At 40.6% G+C, this 21,141-nt stretch overlaps 2 protein-coding genes across 3 annotated transcripts; both read left to right on the top strand.

Annotated features, from left to right (window-relative positions):
• Window positions 1-2,469: 2,469 nt before the first annotated feature.
• On the top strand, window positions 2,470-4,617 carry LOC141007373 (uncharacterized). Its single transcript, XM_073479729.1, has 5 exons — window positions 2,470-2,559; window positions 3,119-3,365; window positions 3,852-3,945; window positions 4,067-4,154; window positions 4,267-4,617. The coding sequence occupies exons 1-5, from the start codon at window positions 2,470-2,472 to the stop codon at window positions 4,615-4,617; spliced, it is 870 nt and encodes a 289-aa protein (XP_073335830.1).
• Window positions 4,618-7,467: 2,850 nt separating this feature from the next.
• LOC141007390 (uncharacterized) lies at window positions 7,468-16,520 on the top strand. 2 transcript variants are annotated; one of them, XR_012180009.1, is made up of 5 exons: window positions 7,468-7,693; window positions 7,843-8,015; window positions 11,939-12,094; window positions 12,640-12,733; window positions 14,940-16,515. XR_012180009.1 is itself a non-coding variant. In XM_073479749.1 (4 exons), the coding sequence occupies exons 1-4, from the start codon at window positions 10,749-10,751 to the stop codon at window positions 15,249-15,251; spliced, it is 1,611 nt and encodes a 536-aa protein (XP_073335850.1). In that variant the 5' UTR covers window positions 9,602-10,748; the 3' UTR covers window positions 15,252-16,520. The 2 variants fall into 2 exon arrangements, 1 of the variants encoding a protein (XP_073335850.1); XM_073479749.1 differs by lacking the exons at window positions 7,468-7,693; window positions 7,843-8,015 and adding an exon at window positions 9,602-11,795 and having other exon boundaries at window positions 12,638-12,733; window positions 14,940-16,520.
• The last annotated feature ends 4,621 nt before the right edge of the window (window positions 16,521-21,141 follow it).

A 21,141-nucleotide genomic window follows, 5' to 3' on the forward strand; every position in this document is an offset into this window, starting at 1 on the left:
TGTCGGGGCAGGGTGGTGCTCCGATTGTGCCATCCCCCCTGTTAAAAATTAACAAATCACCTACTGACAGTAGGAATACACATGCCTTCACCGAGACATGGCTCGGTGATACGGGTCAAGACTCAGACCTGATTTTAACTGGGTTTGGCAGCCCAATTCGCATGGACCGGTCACCGGAGATCACTGGCAAAAGTCGAGGTAGAGGAGTCTGCTTCTACGTGAACCAGAGGTACTGTAACACCGTGGTGATCAGAGAGAGGATATGCACCACTGATGTGGAATTACTGTCTATTTCTCTCCGCCCCTTTTACCTGCCTCATGAATTTCAAGAACTCTTTTTTACATTAGTGTACATTCACCCGCGAGCCAACGCGTCAGCTGTTTCCCAGCACACCAAAGTTTGTCTTAGGAGATTTTAATCATTGTAATTTAAAAAGACTTTGAGGACATATGATCAGTATGTTACTTGTCCCACCATACAGAGGAACACCATACTGGATCTTTGCTATGATCAGTTAGTGGGGCTTACAAATCCCAGCCTTTACCTCCCTTTGGTGCTTCTTACCACAGCAGTGTGTATCTCATGTCTGTATACAAGCCAGCCTTCAGACGTCTGGAGCAGGAGGAGAGAACAGTGAAAGTCTGGTCAGAGGACAACATTTCCTCCCTCCAGGCATGCTTTGAGTGTACAGACTGGAACTGCTTTTATGATGTGTGTGATGATGTAAATGAACTCTCAGGCACTATCTCATCATACATCACATTCTGTGTGGACTTGATAATTCCCACTAAAAAAGTGATCACTTACCTCAATAATAAGCCCTGGGTGACTAAAGAACTTAAAGTTGTGATCAACAAGAAGAAAATAATTTTCTATTCAGGTGACCTCCTGGAGAAAAAAGCAGTCTCTAAAGAAGTTAAGGAGCAAATAAGGAAGTCCAAAATAAAGTATAGGAATAAAATTGAAAGTCAGTATTTTAGTGGAGATCTTAGAGCTGCCTGGAAAAGGAATAAAATCTATGGCGTCAATAAATCAGTCATCTTGTGAGACCAGGCAGCTCATCCGAGTAAATGGTGAGGATGATAACAACTTGACAAACTGTTTTAATTCATATTTCTCTCGGTTTGAAAGGTCTGATTTTATGAATAATATTTCCATGTTGCCGGAATCTCTGTCCCCACAGAATGATATTGTGATAGGGTAAATATACATAAGGCTGCTGGCCCTGACTCCATCTGTGGTCACACTTTGCGACACTGTGCTGACCAACTTAGTGAAGTGTTCACACTATTGTTCAAGATGTATGTTGAGAGTGGCCAGATACCGACTATGTGGAAGACAGCCACCATAATTCCTGTTCCTAAAGCTAGTAATCCAAGAGAACTCAATGAATTCAGGCCAGTCGCTCTAACTTCTCTTGTGATGAAGGTTCTTGAGAAAATGTTGAAGGATGAAATTGACTCCCTTATAAATGGCAAACTTGATTCACTACAATTTGCATATCAGTCTGGGAAAGGTGTGGATGATGCTAAGATTTTTATCCTAGACAGGTTATATAAGCATCTTGAAAAACCCAGTGCACATGCAGGGCTTTTATTTGCTGATTTTTCCTCAGCTTTTGATAAGATGCAGCCTCATATTTTAATTGAACATCTTGCTTCTTACTTTTATCTACACTCTAAAAAATAATTCAAGGACCCAGTAAATGTGACAGTAATATATAGGTATGTATGCTTGATAAAACTGCTGAATATCATTATGATGAGTATTTGATTTGACTACATCAAAATCCATTAGTAGAACTCAAAGAGGAACCTTTGTGTGAAATATACACATGTAAATCAAGTTTATTTCTTTGAAATAAACAATTATTTGACTGACAGATTACATGGTTTAAATATTTGTAATAATCACTGTATGTTTCAACAACATTTTTGAGAATACACTACGAAAAGCAATTAGTTTCAATAAGTGCAATTATTATAGAACTCAACTCAATTTTATTTGAGACGTAACTTAACAACTTAAAAAATCCAGTAAACAGAGCGGAACTGACTAAGTGACGTCATTCTAACGGTTCTGGGACAGATCTGAACAGGTTGATGGCAGCAGGCTTGGCGGGCACGGCGGATTGAATTAAACCTGACTCGACGGTAAGTAATTTTAAACAAATGTATAATTTCTCATAAGCCTCCTTAGTTACAGAAGACAGACATGAGCATGAAATATCAGTTGACAAACATTACTATCGCGCCATTCGACGTTACAGCTAGCTTAGCTAGTTAACTTGTCTTGTTAGCGTCTGAACAACTCGTTGCACTGTGAAGTTAGTCAAAGGCTTCTTTCGTGTAGCTCCAACATTTAATGTGTGTAACTGCAACATGTTGTTGAGGCAGGTTTGGGAATAAAACCTAAAACTTTTCGCCCTGCCAAGTTAACCAGAGCACCCATTTATAACCGTATCGAAGATGCATCACAGACTAGCTGTGCAGGTTTCAGACCGCGTTAGCGTACTGAAGGCGCCTGGCGAGCCCGACCCAACTCGAACCGACCCGCGGGTTAGAGTCGGGGCTGAGGGCTCGGAGTAGCACCCCCGCCCCACCTCTCAAAAGGTGCCGTGTCGACTGGCACCGAAAATCACGGATGTACATAAAAGCTCACAGGGCGCTGTTGCACCGCGTTGTTTTGTTTTGTTTTTGGCCGCGTGCGGGCTGTCAGTGAGTGCTAGAGAGTCAGACCGCGACCGCTCCGGGCTTTAGCACCCGCGGGTCGGGTCGGGTTTTAATTTGCAGGCCCGTTGATAACTTTAGACCGCGTTAAAACCTAAACAGGATATAGCTGGAGGACACATGTAATTTAAAGTTATCATTTCAGTGGTTTCAGGCTGGCTCTGCACGGGCTGGCTGTCTCTTGGCGCTAAACGCCGACCGAGTCCTCAGCCAGCAACTGGACTCTAGTCCACCTGGACGAGGTGGTCTCGGTCGAAGAAGGCACGCCGCTTCCTTGCCTGTTTTGGTGGCTTGGCTTTGTAAACGCAAACTATCCGAAATGTGAAACAATGTATGAATTATCGCAGCTAGTGCGGACTCAGCGGACTATAGCTGTGTCCAAATTCAGGGGCTGCATCCTTCGAAGGGCGCATTCGAAGGCCAGTTACGTCACAACGCTGCGCGAAGGCTGTCCAAATTCGAAGGCTCCTCCAAATGCAGCCCACAAATGCAGCCTTCTTTTCCCTCTTTCTGGAGGACGCACCGCTACTATCCTTCGCGGCCTCCCATATCCCAAGATCCTTTGCGCGCCGCTGCTCAGTCCCGGGAAAAGAGAACAATGGCGACATCAAGTGGCACGGACATGATATATAAATGTAAGTAATGGGTTTATACTCGGTTTTTACTCATTTGAACATCCAACGCCAGATATGTTAAACTTCAGATGTAACTTAAAACCTCCAAATTTTAACTTTCAGTTAAAATACGTGACGCTGGTAATGCATTAGCATACGGCATAAGTAAGGCCGGCAGAAGTAAGGCCTTAAAAGCCTTCACTTTCAAAATGTTAGACGTTCAGGTTGACTTATTATTAATATCTTATTGTGACGAGATTTTATTTTTACTTCGTGTACATAAATGGACCAAGATGAACAAATTTAGATTAGGCTGTGATCCCTGCTTTATTTCCAAACTGTAAAACTGTAAAGTCTAGTTAAACGTTTGGATTGAATGAAGAGCTAAGTTTAGGATCATCATCATCATCAATTATAATAATAATTATTATTATATTTTTGCTGTATCAGAACCCTTTTGTCTGTTGACATAACACAACACGTGTTTTACATGTCATTTTGTTTTAGGGAGCAAGGAGCAAACAGAGGAATTCATTCGGCTCAGAAGTCAGAACGACCACCTTTTTACAGGGGCGAAGCACTCCGCTGCTGTTGGGTGGAGGTAAGGCAATAATAAATTGCCCATTTGTCAGTGTCCTGATGTCACTTTTTTGTAAATCTTTGCATCCCTGTGTTAATGTGATCATGTGTTGACCTTTTCTCTTGCTTCTCTCTGTGTTTAGAATAATTATAGAAAAAATGGGCCTGCAGGGGAAGGTCGAGCCCCTGCAGGCAAAAAAGAAATGGGATAATTTAAAGAAAAAATATAAGGTAGGTGCAGGTGTGAATGATGATGTGGAAACTACATTTTATTTGTTTTACCATACAATTTAATAAATACTTTGCTGAAAATTGCTGACGTGATTGATTTCCACTGCCTTAGGATTGCAAATATCCAGCGAGTGGAGAGGGGGTCGGCGGGAAGCCAACCGCTGCCACTTGGCCCTGGTTTGTCCTCATGGACGAAGTGTTGGGACAGAGGCCGTCCATTGCCCCCCCCGTCCTGATTGCCTCGTTGCCTGAGGACACACCAGGGCCAAGTGGAGTGGTTGAGCAGGAGGAGGATGAAGATGAGGAGGAGAGTCAGCCTGGGCAACGCAGAAAGAGGAGGAGGGAGGATGACCTCTTAACCCTAGTAAGGGAGGACATGAGGCTGCAGAGGGAGGCAGAAGAGAGGAGTAGTGCCAGGATGGACCGGTTGCTCTCGCTCCTTGAGCGCTTGGCTGAGCGCTGATTTTTTCTTTTCTTTGATTTTTTATTCTGTTCATTTGTTCTAATTGTTCAATGTTCTAATTGTTTGTTATTTATTTTATTAATTAAATATTGTCATTTTTCACACGTTGTCTATTCCATTTAGTATTCACAAGGTTTTTAAAACATCAAACCTTTCTTTCACTTTCTGTCCCATATTGCACCTTCAGCATACTAAATATAGTTGTTATTCGCCAATGGGTTAATGTTTATTTTGTAATGTTGATACAGAAATGAATGTACACGATAGATTCGAAACAAAACAGACTTTAATGCAACAAACATAAAAACATTAAACATTAATCGGCACTGGCCAACAAATATCTCACACACAGGCACACACAGGCACACTTCCAACAAAATCTCCTCACTGAGCAGGAGTCCCTGGCAGTGCTGCTGGGTTGGATGGGATGCCACAATAAAGACCCTGGTGTCAGTGGGACATCATCTGGGGTGGTATTCAGGGTGTTTGGGGGGTGTAGTCTCCACTGTCCACCGCATCATCCATCAACAGGGTTTGCAGGGCTGACTCGATCGACGGCTGCCATGTCACTAAGAATTTTTTAAGAAAGAGGAAAGAATTATGATTTCATAATGTGAGCATAATAATAATAAAGACTTACAACAAACAAATCTATCAACCAAACACTTTAAATTGGAATATGCCTTTAAGATTATTTTACTTGCCAACTAAAGATAGTCGTGGTCAGGGATCACCTCCTCCAGGGCAGACACCTCCGCAGACAGCTGGTCCCGCCATGGAGCACCACTGGCTGCCTCCAACATCCCCTCCCCCTCATCCTCCGGCATGACGTCCTGCAGCTCATCCTCTGGGGGCATGATGTCACCTGCCCCCAGGCAGATGTTGTGCAGGACCGCACAAGCTGTTATGACCTGAAATGAAAAAAAATATTCATTAATTTTCATTTACTCTGCTTCAGTACTCAAAGAAACAAAAAAAGACTCCTGTTGTGTTATGACGTACCTGAGGCACAAAGGTGTGGTGCACCTCCAGCGCTTGCAGGAAGATGGACCTGAACCTGGTCTTCATCATTCCAAAGGCACGCTCAATGATAGAGCGTGCCCTGGAATGATGGACATTAAAGCGCTGGGGTCCCACACCTTGTACAGGCCGCTTGTAGGGAGTGATGAGGGGGAGGGGATGTTGGAGGCACGGGTACCCGCCGTCTGCGAGGATGAAGTGCCCTGGAGGAGGGTAGATAGCCTGCCTGTACAGTGGGCTGTGCCGGAGTACTCTGGAGTCGTGCACCGACCCCGGCCAGCCCACGTACGTGTCTACGAAGCGGCCCTGATGGTCACATACTGCCTGCAGGATGATGGAGGAGAACAGTTTTCTGTTCTTGTAGCAGTGACCATCAGGGCCGCTTGGTGGCTTGATCCTCACATGGCAGCCGTCGATCGCTCCAGCAGCTTTTAAAAAAGCTCTATGTCTTGCCAGCCCTGCAAACCCCCGAGTTACTGCAGCCAGGTCTTCAGCTGTCTTTGGGAGGTGGATGACCTTGTGGCGAATGGCCACCACCTCCCCAGTAACTCGGTGGACGATCCAGTGGACGGTGGAGCGAGGCATCCCAAACACCCTTGAGACCACCCTGTATGACGCCCCACTCGCCAGCCAGAAGAGGAACACCAAGGTCTCTATTGTGGCACCCCATCCGTGTCTCCGATCCTGCTGGAGAAGGTTCAGCAGCACTGCCAGGGACTCTCTGCTCAGCCGGAAATCCTGCCTGGTGTCCCCGTCCTCGAAAAACCTGTCGAGGACGGGAACAGCCAGGTTGACCCTGCAGTACAGGGGTCTGGTCTGGATTGGGAAGGGAGAGGCAGAACAGGAGAAGAAAAATGGTTAATTAGACAATAGCTACATAATTTTAGTTAATAAGATAATTCTAGTTCATTTTAGAGCTTTGGTAGATAATACTAAATCTGTTTATCAATCCACTTATCAGTCTATCTTCTCAATCTGGTTTTGATGATTCATGACAAAATATTTAATATTAAATTAAGCTCAGGGTTCTTTAACTATTAATCAATTGTCAAGTATTTCACAGTTTATATGTCTAGCATTAACGTAATGTATTGGTATGTTAATGACCCCAAACTGTTAGCTAGCTAATAATGATAATAATAACATTACTATGGGTTCAAATAACAGGTTTACCTCTCCACGTTCCTCTCTCAGCCGGAGATACACCAGCCGCCGGCGGCGCCGACGGAGCCGACGGACCCGCATCACCTCTTCCTCCAGCATGAGGAAGATTACAAAGATTAAAACATCTAAAGGCAACATCTTCGTCTCCAACTCTTCTGTCTGTCAAATTATCTGTCTTTCGCGGGCCTGGGCTGCAGAAATCGTGACGTAAGGGTAAGGGCGGGAACATCTGGTGACGCAACCAGGAAATACTCCGAAGGCTAGACCGTCCAATTTAACAACAGTTGACGCGGCCGTCGAAGGACTCTCCGAAGGACCCGGCCTTCGGAGTCCACAAAGGCTGGGTCCTTCGAAGGATGCAGCCCCTGAATTTGGACACAGCTTATGTGGCGTGAACACGACCTCCCTCCGACTGCTGTGAGGCGTCTCGTCTCTTTCTGTTTTTAATGTCATAAGCTTTATCGGCATGCATGGAAGGTAAACAATATTTCTAAGGTGTAAAGAATACGATAAAAATTGAGTTGTAAGTGATTGAGATTAAGCACGAGCAAGGAAATGGCAAAAATAAGTTGCCATGTACCTGAACGTCTCAGGCTGGGCTCTGTCTTAATTTCCAGTGCAGGTCTCTCGTCTCACTCACTGGAGCGACAGAGTGCGTGTATCTCTAGTAGCCTTATTTTAAAAGTTCACAGGAAAAAACTAAAGAATTAATTATTAAAGCCAAGACTGGTTTGTATTCAGCGAGATATAAAAGCATGTAATTCATAGTGACTTGTGTGTTAGGTTGTTATGGAAGGAAATACCATAAGATTGATGGTTTTATCATGCATTCAATATATTTTCAAAATTTGCTTTTCAGCATGGGAAACAACTGATCAAGAAAAGAGGGGAGGTAAGTTGTTTCTGTTTAATATTAGCAAAGCATACCCTACATTTATTCCAAATTTATTGTGGGAATATTGACTTTAGTTTCTTAACTTGCTGTGGCAACAGAGGTTTTTATTGTGCTCTTGTTTTGAAAATTTTGTCCCTATGTTACAGAATGAGTGTGGGAGCCACAGGAATGCACGTGTGAAGGAGAAAGATATAGGGAGGACGAGCAGCAAAGGGCAGCAAGCCTCACTTGAACCCAGATCATCAAGGGAAAAAGAGAGCCTCACGGCATAATCTCCATCCTGTGAGCCACTGGTGCACCCCATTTAACCCACAGTAAGGTAAAAGTGTATGGAATGGCAGTGTAAGCTCTGCACATTTGTGGCATCATCGAAGGGGGGACTTCTTAAACACTATCGACTGAAACATGGACATTTTGGTCGTGGACATTTTCTGCCTTGTATTCATTTGAACTGTTCGTGTTCCTTTAAAACTTGGGGTGGCTTGCGTACACACTTGTATAGAGCTCACAAATCAGAGGAAACTGAAAATCAACGAGATGTGATAGCTTTTAAATGTAAAATTTGTGACTCGTGCTTTCCAAATACAAAAGATTATTTTCAACACATTAACTCTCATCTGAAAAGACTAGAAACAATAGAGTGTGTGTTTGATGGTTGTGAGTTCAAAACAAACATATATGGCACTTATGCTACTCACAAAAGTTGAAAGCACCAATCTTACTCATGTGATGACTTAAAGACTGATGTGATTGTAAAACTTCCTATTTCTACCAGTGTTCAACAGAAAGAAAGCCATTTTTCATCAGTGGAATCAACTGATGATGTGGAATTGGATACTTCTGTAGATTTGGATTGCGAAGGACATACAAGTGCATTTGTGGAAGTAATTGGTTCTCTCTTGTTGAAGTTAGAAAGCATTTATCATGTCACAGGTAAATGTTTAGATGACTTGGTGGAACAGCTCCAGTTTATTTGCACATCATCATCGCAGTACATTCCAAATTTAGTGAGAGACATTTTGACACAGAATAACTGCACTGTTGATGAAAATCTTATCAGTGAGTTAGTTGAAAAATTACAACTCTGTAATCCTCTAACTAAAGCGTTTGGTCCTGATGGTCCTTTTCATTCTAAGTATAAGAGGGAGAAATACTTTAAAGAAAACTTCTATTTTATCGAGCCAGTTGAATATATATTTGATCCACTGGACAGTTGTTCTTTTCAATATGTACCCATCCTACAATCCTTACAGCAACTGTTAAACAATAAAGACGTTGTAAGTAAAATACTGACAAGACATTCAGGCAATGCATCACAGCTTTCATCCTTTCGAGATGGCAAATATTTTAAGTTAAATGAGTTTCACATGGATGGGGAACTAAGAATTTCACTTATACTTTAGGTGGATGATTTTGAAATATGTAATCCACTTGGAACCTCACGGAAAAATCACAAAGTGACAGCCGTGTATTGGGTACTTGCAGATGTGCCATCAGAATTGAGATCCCAATTAACATCAATTAATTTGGCACTTCTTTGCAAAGCTAATGATGTTAAGAAATTTGGCTATGAAACTGTCCTGGAGCCTCTCTTGAAGGACCTTATTACATTAGAGGAAGAAGGCATTTTTTTTCCTGCCAGTGGCAAAAATATCAGAGGAACAGTTTTTTGTGTTTCAGCGGATAATCTAGGTGCTCATTCCTTGAGTGGCCTGGTGGAAAGTTCTACTGGGCATTACATATGTAGATTTTGTATTGGGGACCATTCAGACTACCAGCAAAAAGAGGTGCATTCTGGGTTTTTTCCACCAAGAACAAAGGAGAATTATACTTTACATGTTCAATCTGTAAAGGAAAACCCTGATCTGGTACATTGTTACGGTGTAAAGAAGGTGTGTCCCTTAACAGAGAAATTGAAGCATTTCCATTTTGTGACAGGGTACCCACCAGATGTGCTCCACGACCTCTTGGAAGGAATAATACCTTTGGAGTTGGCACTATGTTTTAATGTGTTTGTAAAAAAGCAGTATTTCACTCTTTTACAACTGAACGATTTGATTACCGAGTTTCCGTATAATTGGACCGATAAAACTGACCGCCCCCAACCCATCCCACTAAATCTTTCTTCTCGCAGATCTATCGGTGGAAACACACACGAGAATTGGACACTACTAAGATTATTACCATTTATAATTGGTGCAAAGGTGCCATTCAGTGATCCCGCATGATATTAAAAGATATTACTGAACTCGTGGTATCCCCGATTCATACCGAGGACAGTATAAGTTATCTTGATGCATTGATATCTGAACATCGCCATAGACTGCTGGAAGTTTTTCCTGACTTTAAGTTAACTCCTAAGTTCCATTTCTTGGAACATTATCCAGACATGATAAAATGCTTTGGACCTTTGGTTTGTGTCTGGACTATGCGCTTTGAGGCAAAGCATAGTTTTTTCAAGCGTATTGTTAGACACACAAACAGTTTCAGAAACATTCTACTCAGTCTCGCCACAAAGCACCAAATGATGATGTCATATCATTTACATGCTGATGCTTTGAAACCTGCATTACGTGTGAGTAAAGTAACTAGTATTCCATTGGCATTGCTGCATGAGGAAATACAGGAGTCTTTTAAAAAAGTATATCCAACACAAACCACAGTGGAGCTGACAAATGCACTGTCATATCATGGAACCAGATATGCAGTTGGGATGATTTTGCCTCATGGTGCTACCGGTGGTCTACCCGATTTTGTGGAAATTTCACAAATTGTGATTGTAGGCAGTGATCTTAATTTCATTGTTAAGTTGCTTAACAGTTGGTATTATGAACATTTTAGGGGATTTGTTTTGGAGCACTCTGGGAAGGTGACTCTGCTGCACATACAGCAACTTAGTGATACATACCCCTTGGCAGCATACTGTGTGGGAGGGAAACGCATGGTCAGTTTAAAAAGACACATTATTGTCCAGTAGTAGGTGAAAAAGCTAAAAGCATCAACGGTACAGCAATCCTACTCTGATTTCCAGTTGTGAATTGTTTTCATACAGATGGACCCTGTTGTTGTGAAGGTGATTATAGATCATCATAGTGAGAAGCTCACACTGTCATCAGGGATGCCAGACACAGTGGAGCAATTGCATAAGACTGTGAAGGACACTTTCCAGATCCATGAGGAATTCACCCTCCACTACTTTGACGAGGACTTTGGGGATTTCTTCACAATTCATTCTACTAACGAGGTTAAACATAAGGGGACAATCAAGGTGGTCATTATTCCATCCATAGTGCTCTCATTAGCAACACTGGAGACTGAAAATGTGGCAGATGCAGACAATGTGAGTGACACCTCCAGTTTGACTTCAAAAACACTGTCTTCACAGTCATCCTCTAGTTCTGCTGACTACCAGTCAGATGGCACATCATCAGTGTCATCACAAGGCACTGTCTTACTAAGCCCCGAAAGGGTATTGTGGCCAAGTGAAATTGAAATTCCACGTTTTTCAGTTGCAACAGAGGCAGTACTGAGGAATGCGAATGAACAATTTTTGAAAAATGGAACTGTCCTCAACAACCCCTGGGTCAAGTCTGAAATACTGGAAAGGCTGGCAGATTACATGTACAGTTACACTGCCTATCCCACAGGCCTTCAGGTCGGACAGGTTGCAGAAGCCTTAGTCCAAAAACACCCATGTCTAACAGAACCTGGAAGTCGCAACGGATGGATTGGATGGATGTACAGCCTAAAATACAAGATGGGGAATTATAGGTCCAAGTTAAGAAATCTTGGATTTCCTGAAGTTACGTGCAATTCTCTCAAAAACAAGCGTCCTGGTGAGAGGAAACCAGCCCAAAATGTTAAAAAAGCACGCAAAGGGGAAGTGATGTATCTCCCACATTATCCTTCAGGAGAAAGCAGTGAACACCAAGAGCAACAGCGGCTCAAAATTCTGTCTGAATTAAAGAAGAGAGAGAGGGCAACCATCAATGGATTGATGTCCAACACTTTTGCTCATCGAAGACAGGATGTTGTTAGTCTTCAACTGAGCATCAAAGAGATCAAGGAAAGGTGGCCTGCCTTGTTCGATGTGTCACAGGTGAGAAAATTTAATTTCTCCAACACAGTTTAACACATATACCTTGGGCAGAAGAGGCTGAAATTCAGAAATTGTATTGTTTAAATCTAAGTTTGTAAATTGGGCCCTGTCCTTTTTTGTCTTTTTCTTTTTCTTTTTTTCAGGTCAACGCTGAGTTCCATCGAATTACCACCTTAAATCTTGAGGCCAAATTCATGTTCATGTTAGACCATTACACCCCTAAACTGCTTGCCATCTTCCAAGCCAAGAAAGGTGCTGCTGGAGAGAGACATCGTACAGAAATGAATATTCTACTCCAGGTATTTCAGTTTACTCCTCTGTTGAGATACTTCTTTCCCTCACCTGTTGTGTCTCTTCTAAACCTAATTTACTTCTCTAATAACTGACTCTTCTGTACTCTTGCATTCAACACAAGGTCATATGCCTCATGCAGCCTTTATTCCACCACAGTGTTTCTCAATCTCCTCTGTCTGTCTTCTTCATATGCAACATACACTCTTCACATTATTGCTCCTCTACCACTCTGCCTACCACACTGTTTTATCTTTCATTCCTTTTTCCTCTGTTTCAGTGTGAGTATATTCTGAGTAGACTTTTAAGGAATATATCACATGGCAAACATGACTTCAAGGTTGCGGCGATCACTCCAGATAAGGGCTGAATGATATAATGAATTTTAATAGAAATTGCAATGTTTTACCAATTGCTTCACTAAATTTTGTTTGATTTTTTTAGTGTAGTCAAATCTGTTATAATATTTAAAGTAAAAGGGCCAAAATCTGCACTGAGGAGAGTGACTGCTGAATCTTGTCAGCTGTTTAAATACATTTTCTCCTTAACAGAGTGGAATTCCCATAGAGAAAACCAGAGAAGTTGTCATCCGATGTCTCATTGATCACCTGGGTGAAGATGTGGGTGCCTTAATCAAGGAGTTTGAGGTGAGTGCAATAGATGACTTTCAGCATTCTCCCTACAGTAATCTGTAAATTTGTGTTTCCGCTGAATACATAGTCAGCTGTAACAATTGGCACTTTGACTTTTTGTGTCTATTGGAAAGAGTACAACATTAGTCTTGTAGCTTATATCCAAATCAGTTTGGATTCTGCACACCTAATACATAAAATATTATCTAAATTTAAAGTAATTCCATATTGGCGTGACGCTCAGTTCAAATCTATTTTATTTATATAGTGCCACTTAACAACAGATGTAATCTCCAGAGAGGATTTATCTTCACAGATTATGTTTCATTTCAATAGTTTCTATTGGTTTAAAAACACTGCCACACTGACATGGTCAAAAAACTATTTGCTTCCCCTCTCATACACCTGCTGGTCATCACCTGTGTCTTACCTGTATGCTGTTTGCTATCATAATGCCCCACCTAGTTTATGGCCCCCCACTACATTATGGCACCAACAGACATATCGCTAAGTCTAGTAGATGAATGAAAATATGCACAGTAGGCCTGCACGATATGAGGAAAATCTGCGATGTGCGATAACACTGTTCAATATTGCGATGATGATATAACTTGCGATAAGTAAACAAATATTGAAGTTTGCATATTATTAACTATACAGTTAATAATAGTGTTTCCGCATTAATAGGTACACTGCTAACATAGACCCCAAACATTGAATAGCCAATGTCCACTGAATAAAGAATGAAATAAATTATTTCGAACATGAATACCCAACCAATTAAGCAGAACATTAATTTAAATAAGACATTATACCTATATGAAATTAAAGTTTAATTTCCCCTGCTCCCTTTAAACTATTTTCTTGCAAACTCAACCAAAACATCTCTTACCATGCAGAGTTGAAATAAATAAAACATCCAGGGGGAAACAACTTAAATAATTAAATAAATATAAATTAAACATGGCACTTTAAATTAACTGTAATGTCTCTCATCACAATCATCAAGGCCCTTGACTCTGCCTAACAAGGTGCAGAGATCTATAGTATGAGGGACAAAACTGAAATAGAGTAGGGCCAGCCCACTAAATCAAGAGAAAATAAAATCAGGAAAAAATATCTACCCGTTAGGGCAAGTTACAACCTTAGTTATTCCCTTAACACAAGTTCTTGGCCAAGAAAACCAGCATGTTAACTTTGTTAGGTTGTTACCACATTCCCAGATGTGCTGATGTGCTCACACAGTACCTGTCATTGTAACACGTTGTAACAGTCAGTTATTTAATGTAGTGGCACTAGGTGGCGCCTCCTTTTGTTTAGTGGGTAATGTAACCTGTATGATGAAGAAGAGCAGGTGTACTTCCGCTCCTCATGAGAAAGGATACCGCTAACAGAGCGAAGACTTCCCTTTTTATTTTGTCTTTATTTTGTGAAGTGTTGGTAGAAGAACCTCGGCCTGTGTTCATTTGCATGTATGCCTGTAACATTAGTGCCGTAGAGACCTGGCATGGTATGGTCAGTGTTATGAATAAAAGTGCCGTGCGGAAACCCCCACATGTTGCCTGCCGTCTCTTGAGTAACCAGAGCAACCGCACTAAAGTGGACCATCACCTTCCCCTTCACCAGCCCACGTTACAACGTCGTCTCTCCTGAATCCAAAATAAGTTCATATAGCAGAAGTGCTGTTTCTTTTCACCACAAGGCCTTCGTCGACCATTTTCATCGCTTTTTTCTCCTCCCTCAGCCATCATAACCTGGCAATCACCACCAAACTGATGCCGATTAATTTTGTCAGGGTAGCTAACGGCTACCTGGGGCTTCATCTGATTGGCCCTTGTATCCAGGGCTCTGTCTGATAGGCTAAATGTTGGCATGCTCACGGTGCATGCATGGCGCATGTAAACAAAATGATTTTTCATATTCATCGCGTGTCAGGCAGTCTTTTGCGATGTGTTTATCGCACATGTTCATATCGCGATGACGATGAAAATTCGATTTATCGGGCAGCCCTAATGCACAGATACCTTCATTAGTGGTGAAGTCAGAATTATTATTGTTATTTGCATGTGTCTGTTCACATCATTCAAATTTGTCATATAGGCTAGTTAAAATAATGGACAACTTACAACGTGATGTAGCTGATTTATGTAGTTAGTTTGGTCTTTTTTTATTTTGGTGACATACTGCCTGCTATAACCAGTTTCCTTTACAATGTCTACAGAATTTTGGTGATTCAGCGGTCAATGTGGAAGAAGAGCTGGCAGCAGAGACGATGGCTCTGTACCTTGTGCGTGATGAAGATGGACAAGTCAGGGATGTAGGGATCGTCATTGAGGGTTCCACCGTACTCAACCACCTTGGGGATCTCAGCAGAGCCTGCTGCTACTTGCTTGGACTAACTTATGCCTTGGACCTCAAATACCCCAAAACTCTTAAATACATTTTTGAAGTATTTCAAAAGATGCTCGTTGAAGTGGATGCTGGAAACCTGTCAACAAAGGTGCAACGACTGAAAAACAATGTAATGATATAGTTGTCTGTGGGGTAGATGAGCACAGATGAGACTCATACAACTGAACCATGTGTGTAAGGCAAAAAACAGACTGTACACTCAGTAATTAGTGAGGTTCTTCTGGACAGAAATTTGGACAATCTATGGCTTCATTTCGTCAAACCACCTCCAGGTGTTGTCTGACTGATTGTTGATGTTTTTTTGATTGTACATTTACATTTTGCATTAATATGCGTTTGATTTTTTTCTTCAATCATTCCTGTGAGGCGTGAGGCATCCAATTTTTGAGTTTCGAGTCAAGAAGTGACTTAAATGTTGTACTTCTAAAGGAGGAAGTAGTTTTTGTATTTCCAGTTTGGAGTATCTGTAATTGTGAGAAATGCAGGTGTTTAAAAAAGCATAAGAGATGACCAATGTATTGTCATATCTAAATGTGAAGCCAAATATGCTGTGGAGATGATTTTGCCCTTGTGTCACAGATGTGATGGGCCCAGTTACTAGTCATCAATGTGTTTAGTGTGAAGATTACCCCTTGCATTAATATGCATCTTTAATATGTATCTTTTTTTTCATGGCCATTTGGCAAGAAGCATTTTAGTTCAGAGGCGTTTGATCTTGGGTATCCTGAATTGCCTTTCTTGTAACAGCTTCGAATGTGCTGCTGTAGGTTGTGTCCACATAACTTGAGTGGTAAGACAGACGGACAAGTTGCGATATGTGATCTAGCTCCAGTTCTTAGGGAGAAGTTGCAATGCTAAGTATTTTAAAAATTCCTTATTGAAATGCACTTTTATGTATTAGGTATATGCATATACTGGAAAAAAATTTAATTTTCTGTGGGAAAAATGTTTTAAAATAAAGTTTAATGTTTTGTGAGATCTTGGTCATATTTGTATATGTATATAGTAGTAGTATGTATATAGTACTGAATATCCTCAAATCAAATACAGCAAGTTTAAAAAATCAATCAGTACAACAAATTTTTTTAGTAAGTCATTAGAAAATTTGCAATTATCTCCTACAAATGTTTTCAATTATATTTACTCAGTTTTTTTAGTGCTTTCTACTCACGTTTTCTATATGGTTTACACAGTATTTCAGTTACATTTACTCAATTTATGTGGTGTTTGTGCCAAGTCAAATCATTCAGATGTAATTGAAAATATTACTTACTCATTACTCATTACTCATTAATAGATTTACTCAATACTCATGTTTTGTTTTAACAGATTTGAGAGCTTTCAAATCAACTCAATATTTTTAAGTGTAAAAATGTTTCACCAATTGAATTAAGTACTATGCAGAATTATTTTTTAGAGTGTACCTGATCAGATTTTATTGTTGCTCTTAAATTTTTTAACAGACAGAATTCAGCGAGTATTTGTGAATGGTCGTATGTCCACCTCCATCACTTCAAACACATGCTCTCCACAGGGCTGTGTCCTTTCTCCTTTGTTATTTATTATGTATACTGACAGCTGTAGGTCTTCCCAAGTGGGCAGCAATCTTGTTAAATTTTCTGATGACACGGCCCTACTGTCACTCCTCCAGGGGGCCCAATCAGATCATGGCTGTGCATTACCTTCATTTGTGGAATGGTGCGATGATAACTACCTGGACTTAAACGTGACAAAAACCAAGGAGTTAATCATTGATTTTAGGAGGAACCGTTCTGATCCTGCTGCATGCACTATTCATGGAGGAAATGTAGAAATTGTGGAGACATACAGTGCCTTACAAAAGTATTCACCCCCCCCCCCCCCCCCCCCCTTGGCTTTTTACCTATTTTGTTACATTACAGCCTTTAGTTCAATGTTTTTTTAATCTGAATGTTATGTGATGGATCAGAACACAATAGTCTAAGTTGGTGAAGTGAAATGAGAAAAATATATACATAAAACTATTTTTTAGAAATAAAAAACTGAAAATTGGCATGTGCATATGTATTCACCCCCTTTGTTATGAAGCCTATAAAAAGCTCTGGTGCAACCAATTACCTTCAGAAGTCACATAATTAGTGAAATTATGTCCACCTGTGTGCAATCTAGGTGTCACATGATCTGTCAGTACATATACACACCTTTTTTGAAAGGCCCCAGAAGCTGCAACACCTAAGCAAAAGGCACCACTAACCAAACACTGCCATGAAGACCAAGGAACTCTCCAAACAAGTAAGGGACAATGTTGTTGAGAAGTACAAGTCAAGGTTAGGTTATAAAAAAATATCCAAATCTTTGATGATCCCCAGGAGCAGGGCCGTAGCCAGGATTTTTGAAATACCGAGGTCAACATTTGGCAGACTGCGTGATTTGAGGCTAGGACGGAGGTTCACCTTCCAGCAGGACAATGACCCCAAACACACTGCTAAAGCAACACTTGAGTGGTTTAAGGGGAAACATGTAAATGTGTTGGAATGGCCTAGTCAAAGCCCAGATAGAAATCCAATCCAATAGAAAATCTGTAGACAAACTTAAAGATTGCTGTTCACAAGCGCAAACCATCCAACTTGAAGGAGCCGGAGCAGTTTTGCAAGGAGGAATGGGTAAAAATCCCAGTGGTAAGATGTGGCAAGTTCATAGAGACTTATCCAAAGCGACTCGGAGCTGTGATTGCCGCAAAAGGTGGCTCTACAAAGTATTGACTTTAGGGGGGTGAATAGTTATGCATATTGACTTTTTCTGTTATTTTGTCCTATTTGTTGTTTGCTTCACAATAAAAAAAAAAAAACATCTTCAAAGTTGTGGGCATGTTCTGTAAATTAAATGATGCAAATCCTCAAACAATCCATGTTAATTCCAGGTCGTGAGGCAACAAAACACGAAAAATACCAAGGGGGGTGAATACTTTTGCAAGGTACTGTACAAGTATTTAGGTACAATGTTTGACTCCAGACTCAAGTTTGACAAAAACACAGAGTCTATTGTTAAACGGGGCCAACAACGTATCCATCTACTGCAGAAGCTGAATTCTTTTAATGTTTCTAAGAGCATTTTATGTAACTTTTATCATTCTTTTATTCGAAGTCTGTTGATGTTTTCTTTTATGTGTTGGTTTTATGGTCTATCTGTGAAGGAGAAGAACTGTCTCAGCAGCATTATCGAAGTCTGTTCCAAGATCATTGGAGTCCAGCTAACAGACTTAAAGGGGAATTGCTGTTTTTTACAACCTGGACCTTATTTCTAGCTTAGAAAAATAATAATTTCTTTAGCTTTCTAAAATATGATCATTTACTCACCCAGATAACTTTGGTGTCATTTGGAGTCGTTCAGATGAAATTAGATCCAGTGGAGCGCCGCGTATATCCATATAATGCGAGTGATTGGGGCACCAAAGCGCAGCCTCTATATAACGCATTATCTGCCACGAAACTAGTTCATTTCACCAATATTTTGTTATGATACGCTAGTGCTATTCCCCTCTGAGTCCGTGGTTGCCTGTTATCAACATCCGGGGTCTGTAGGTTGACCTACTAACCTCTGACCTGGATGATGTCATCTCTGAGCGCCGCACACAGCCACAGCACAGCACAGCACAGCCACAGCACAGCCACTCGGTGGCGGTCGGCTCGTTTAGCTGCAATTTGGCACTGCTATGGTTCGTTACTGCATGTTTCCAAATTGTCCGAACAAAATGACCAATTGGACGAAGTTCAGCTTCCACAGGCTTCCTCTCCGCAACCTGGACTTACTCAAGCTCTGGCTAGTTGCGCTGAAAATGGACCCGAATACTTAAGTGGAAGCATTGAGAGGTCAACCTACAGACCCCGGATGTTGATAACAGGCAACCACGGACTCAGAGGGGAATAGCACTAGCGTATCATAACAAAATATTGGTGAAATTAAGTAGTTTCGCGGCAGATAATGCGTTATATAGAGGCTGCGCTTCGGTGCCCCAATCACTCGCATTATATGGATATACGCGGCGCTCCAATGGATCTAATTTCGTACGACTCCAAATGACAACAAAATTACTGACAGAGTGGATGCTGTATGTGTTGTTTTTTTATTTTTATTTTTTTATCTTGTGGTTTTGAATTGCCCTGTGGGGATAAATAAAGTTATTTGATTGATTGATTGATTGATTGATTGATTGATTGACATCACACAGTAGAAATACACAGTCGAAATACACATCACACAGTAGAAATACACAGTCAAAATACACGTAACACAGTAGAAATACACAACAGAAATACACATCACACAGTAGAAATAGACAGTAGAAATACACAACACACAGCAGAAATACACAGTAGAAACACACAGCACACAGTAGAAATGCACAGCAGGAACACAGCACACAATAGAAATACACAGTAGAAACACAGCACACAGTAGAAATACACGGTAGAAACACACAGCACACAGTATAAGTACACGTTACACAGTATAAATACCCTGTACACAGTATAAATACACAGTACACAGTGTAAATTCACATTACACAGTATGAATACACATTATACAATATAAATACATATTAAACAGTATAAATACATATTACACAGTATTAATACACACTACACAGTATAAATACAGAGCACACAGTATAAATATACAGCATAGATACAGTAAACAATATAAATACACTGTACAGAGTATAAATACACAGTTTAAATATACAGTATACAGTATACATACACAGTACTCAATATGAATACCCAGTACGCAATGCAGAGTATAAATACACATTACACAGTAGAAATACACAGTAGCAATACACAGCACACAGTAGAAATACACAGTAGGAGTACACAGTACCCAGTATACATAAATAGTACACAGTATGAATACCCAGTAGACAGTACAGAGTATAAATACACATTTCACAGTAGAAATACACAGCACACAGTACAAATACACAGTAGAAAAACAGTAGAAATAAACGGCAGAAATGCGCAGTAGAAATACACAGCACACAGTAGAGATGCACAGCAGAAATACACAGCACACAGTAGAAATGCACAGTAGAAATCCACAGCACACAGTAGAGATGCACAGCAGAAATACACAGCACACAGTAGAAATGCACAGTAGAAATCCACAGCACACAGTAGAAATAGACAAAAGAAACATACAGCAGAAATACACAGTAGAAACACACAGCACACAGTAAAAATACACATCACACAATAGAAATAGACAGTAGAAACACAGCACACAGTAAAAATACACATCACACAGTAGAAATAGACAGTAAAAACACACAGCACACAGTAGAAATACACAGTAGGAACACACAGCACACAGTTGAAATACACAGTAGAAACACAGCACACAGTAGAAATACACATCATACAGTATATGTACACATTACACAGTATGGAAACACAGTACAAAGTATAAATACACATTACACAGTAATAATACACAGCACACAGTATAAATACACAGTACACAGTATAAATTCACATTACACAGTATAAATTCACATTACACAATATTAATACATATTAAACAGTATAAATACACATTACACAGTATTAATACACAGTACACAATATAAATACACAGTAGGAATACACAGTACACAGTATACATACACAGTACACAGTATAAATACACAGTTTAAAGAGTAACTAAACCCCCAAACCACTTTTTTCTGCTGAAAACAAATGTATTTGGGTATGAAGTAGTGTTGTTGATTGATTCTGGTCCAACTCTTGACATTTTAGTCAAAGTATTTCAATTTGGCGTATTTTGTTGTAAAAATGTAAGAGTGACTGCCCTATATGGGTTGAAAATTACAATCAAATTTTGCAAATGGCTGAGATGGAGGCTGATGACATTTTGGAGGCAGCTTTCATCACGAACCACCACTGTTCGCCCCACCCCTCCTATAAAACTAGCACTTGTCGACTCTGCAATCTGTGGCGAGTAGGTTGGATTGAGAGAATTGTGAAAAGAGAGGT

Source organism: Pagrus major, chromosome 13, assembly GCF_040436345.1.
Source record: "Pagrus major chromosome 13, Pma_NU_1.0".
NCBI lineage: Eukaryota > Metazoa > Chordata > Actinopteri > Spariformes > Sparidae > Pagrus > Pagrus major.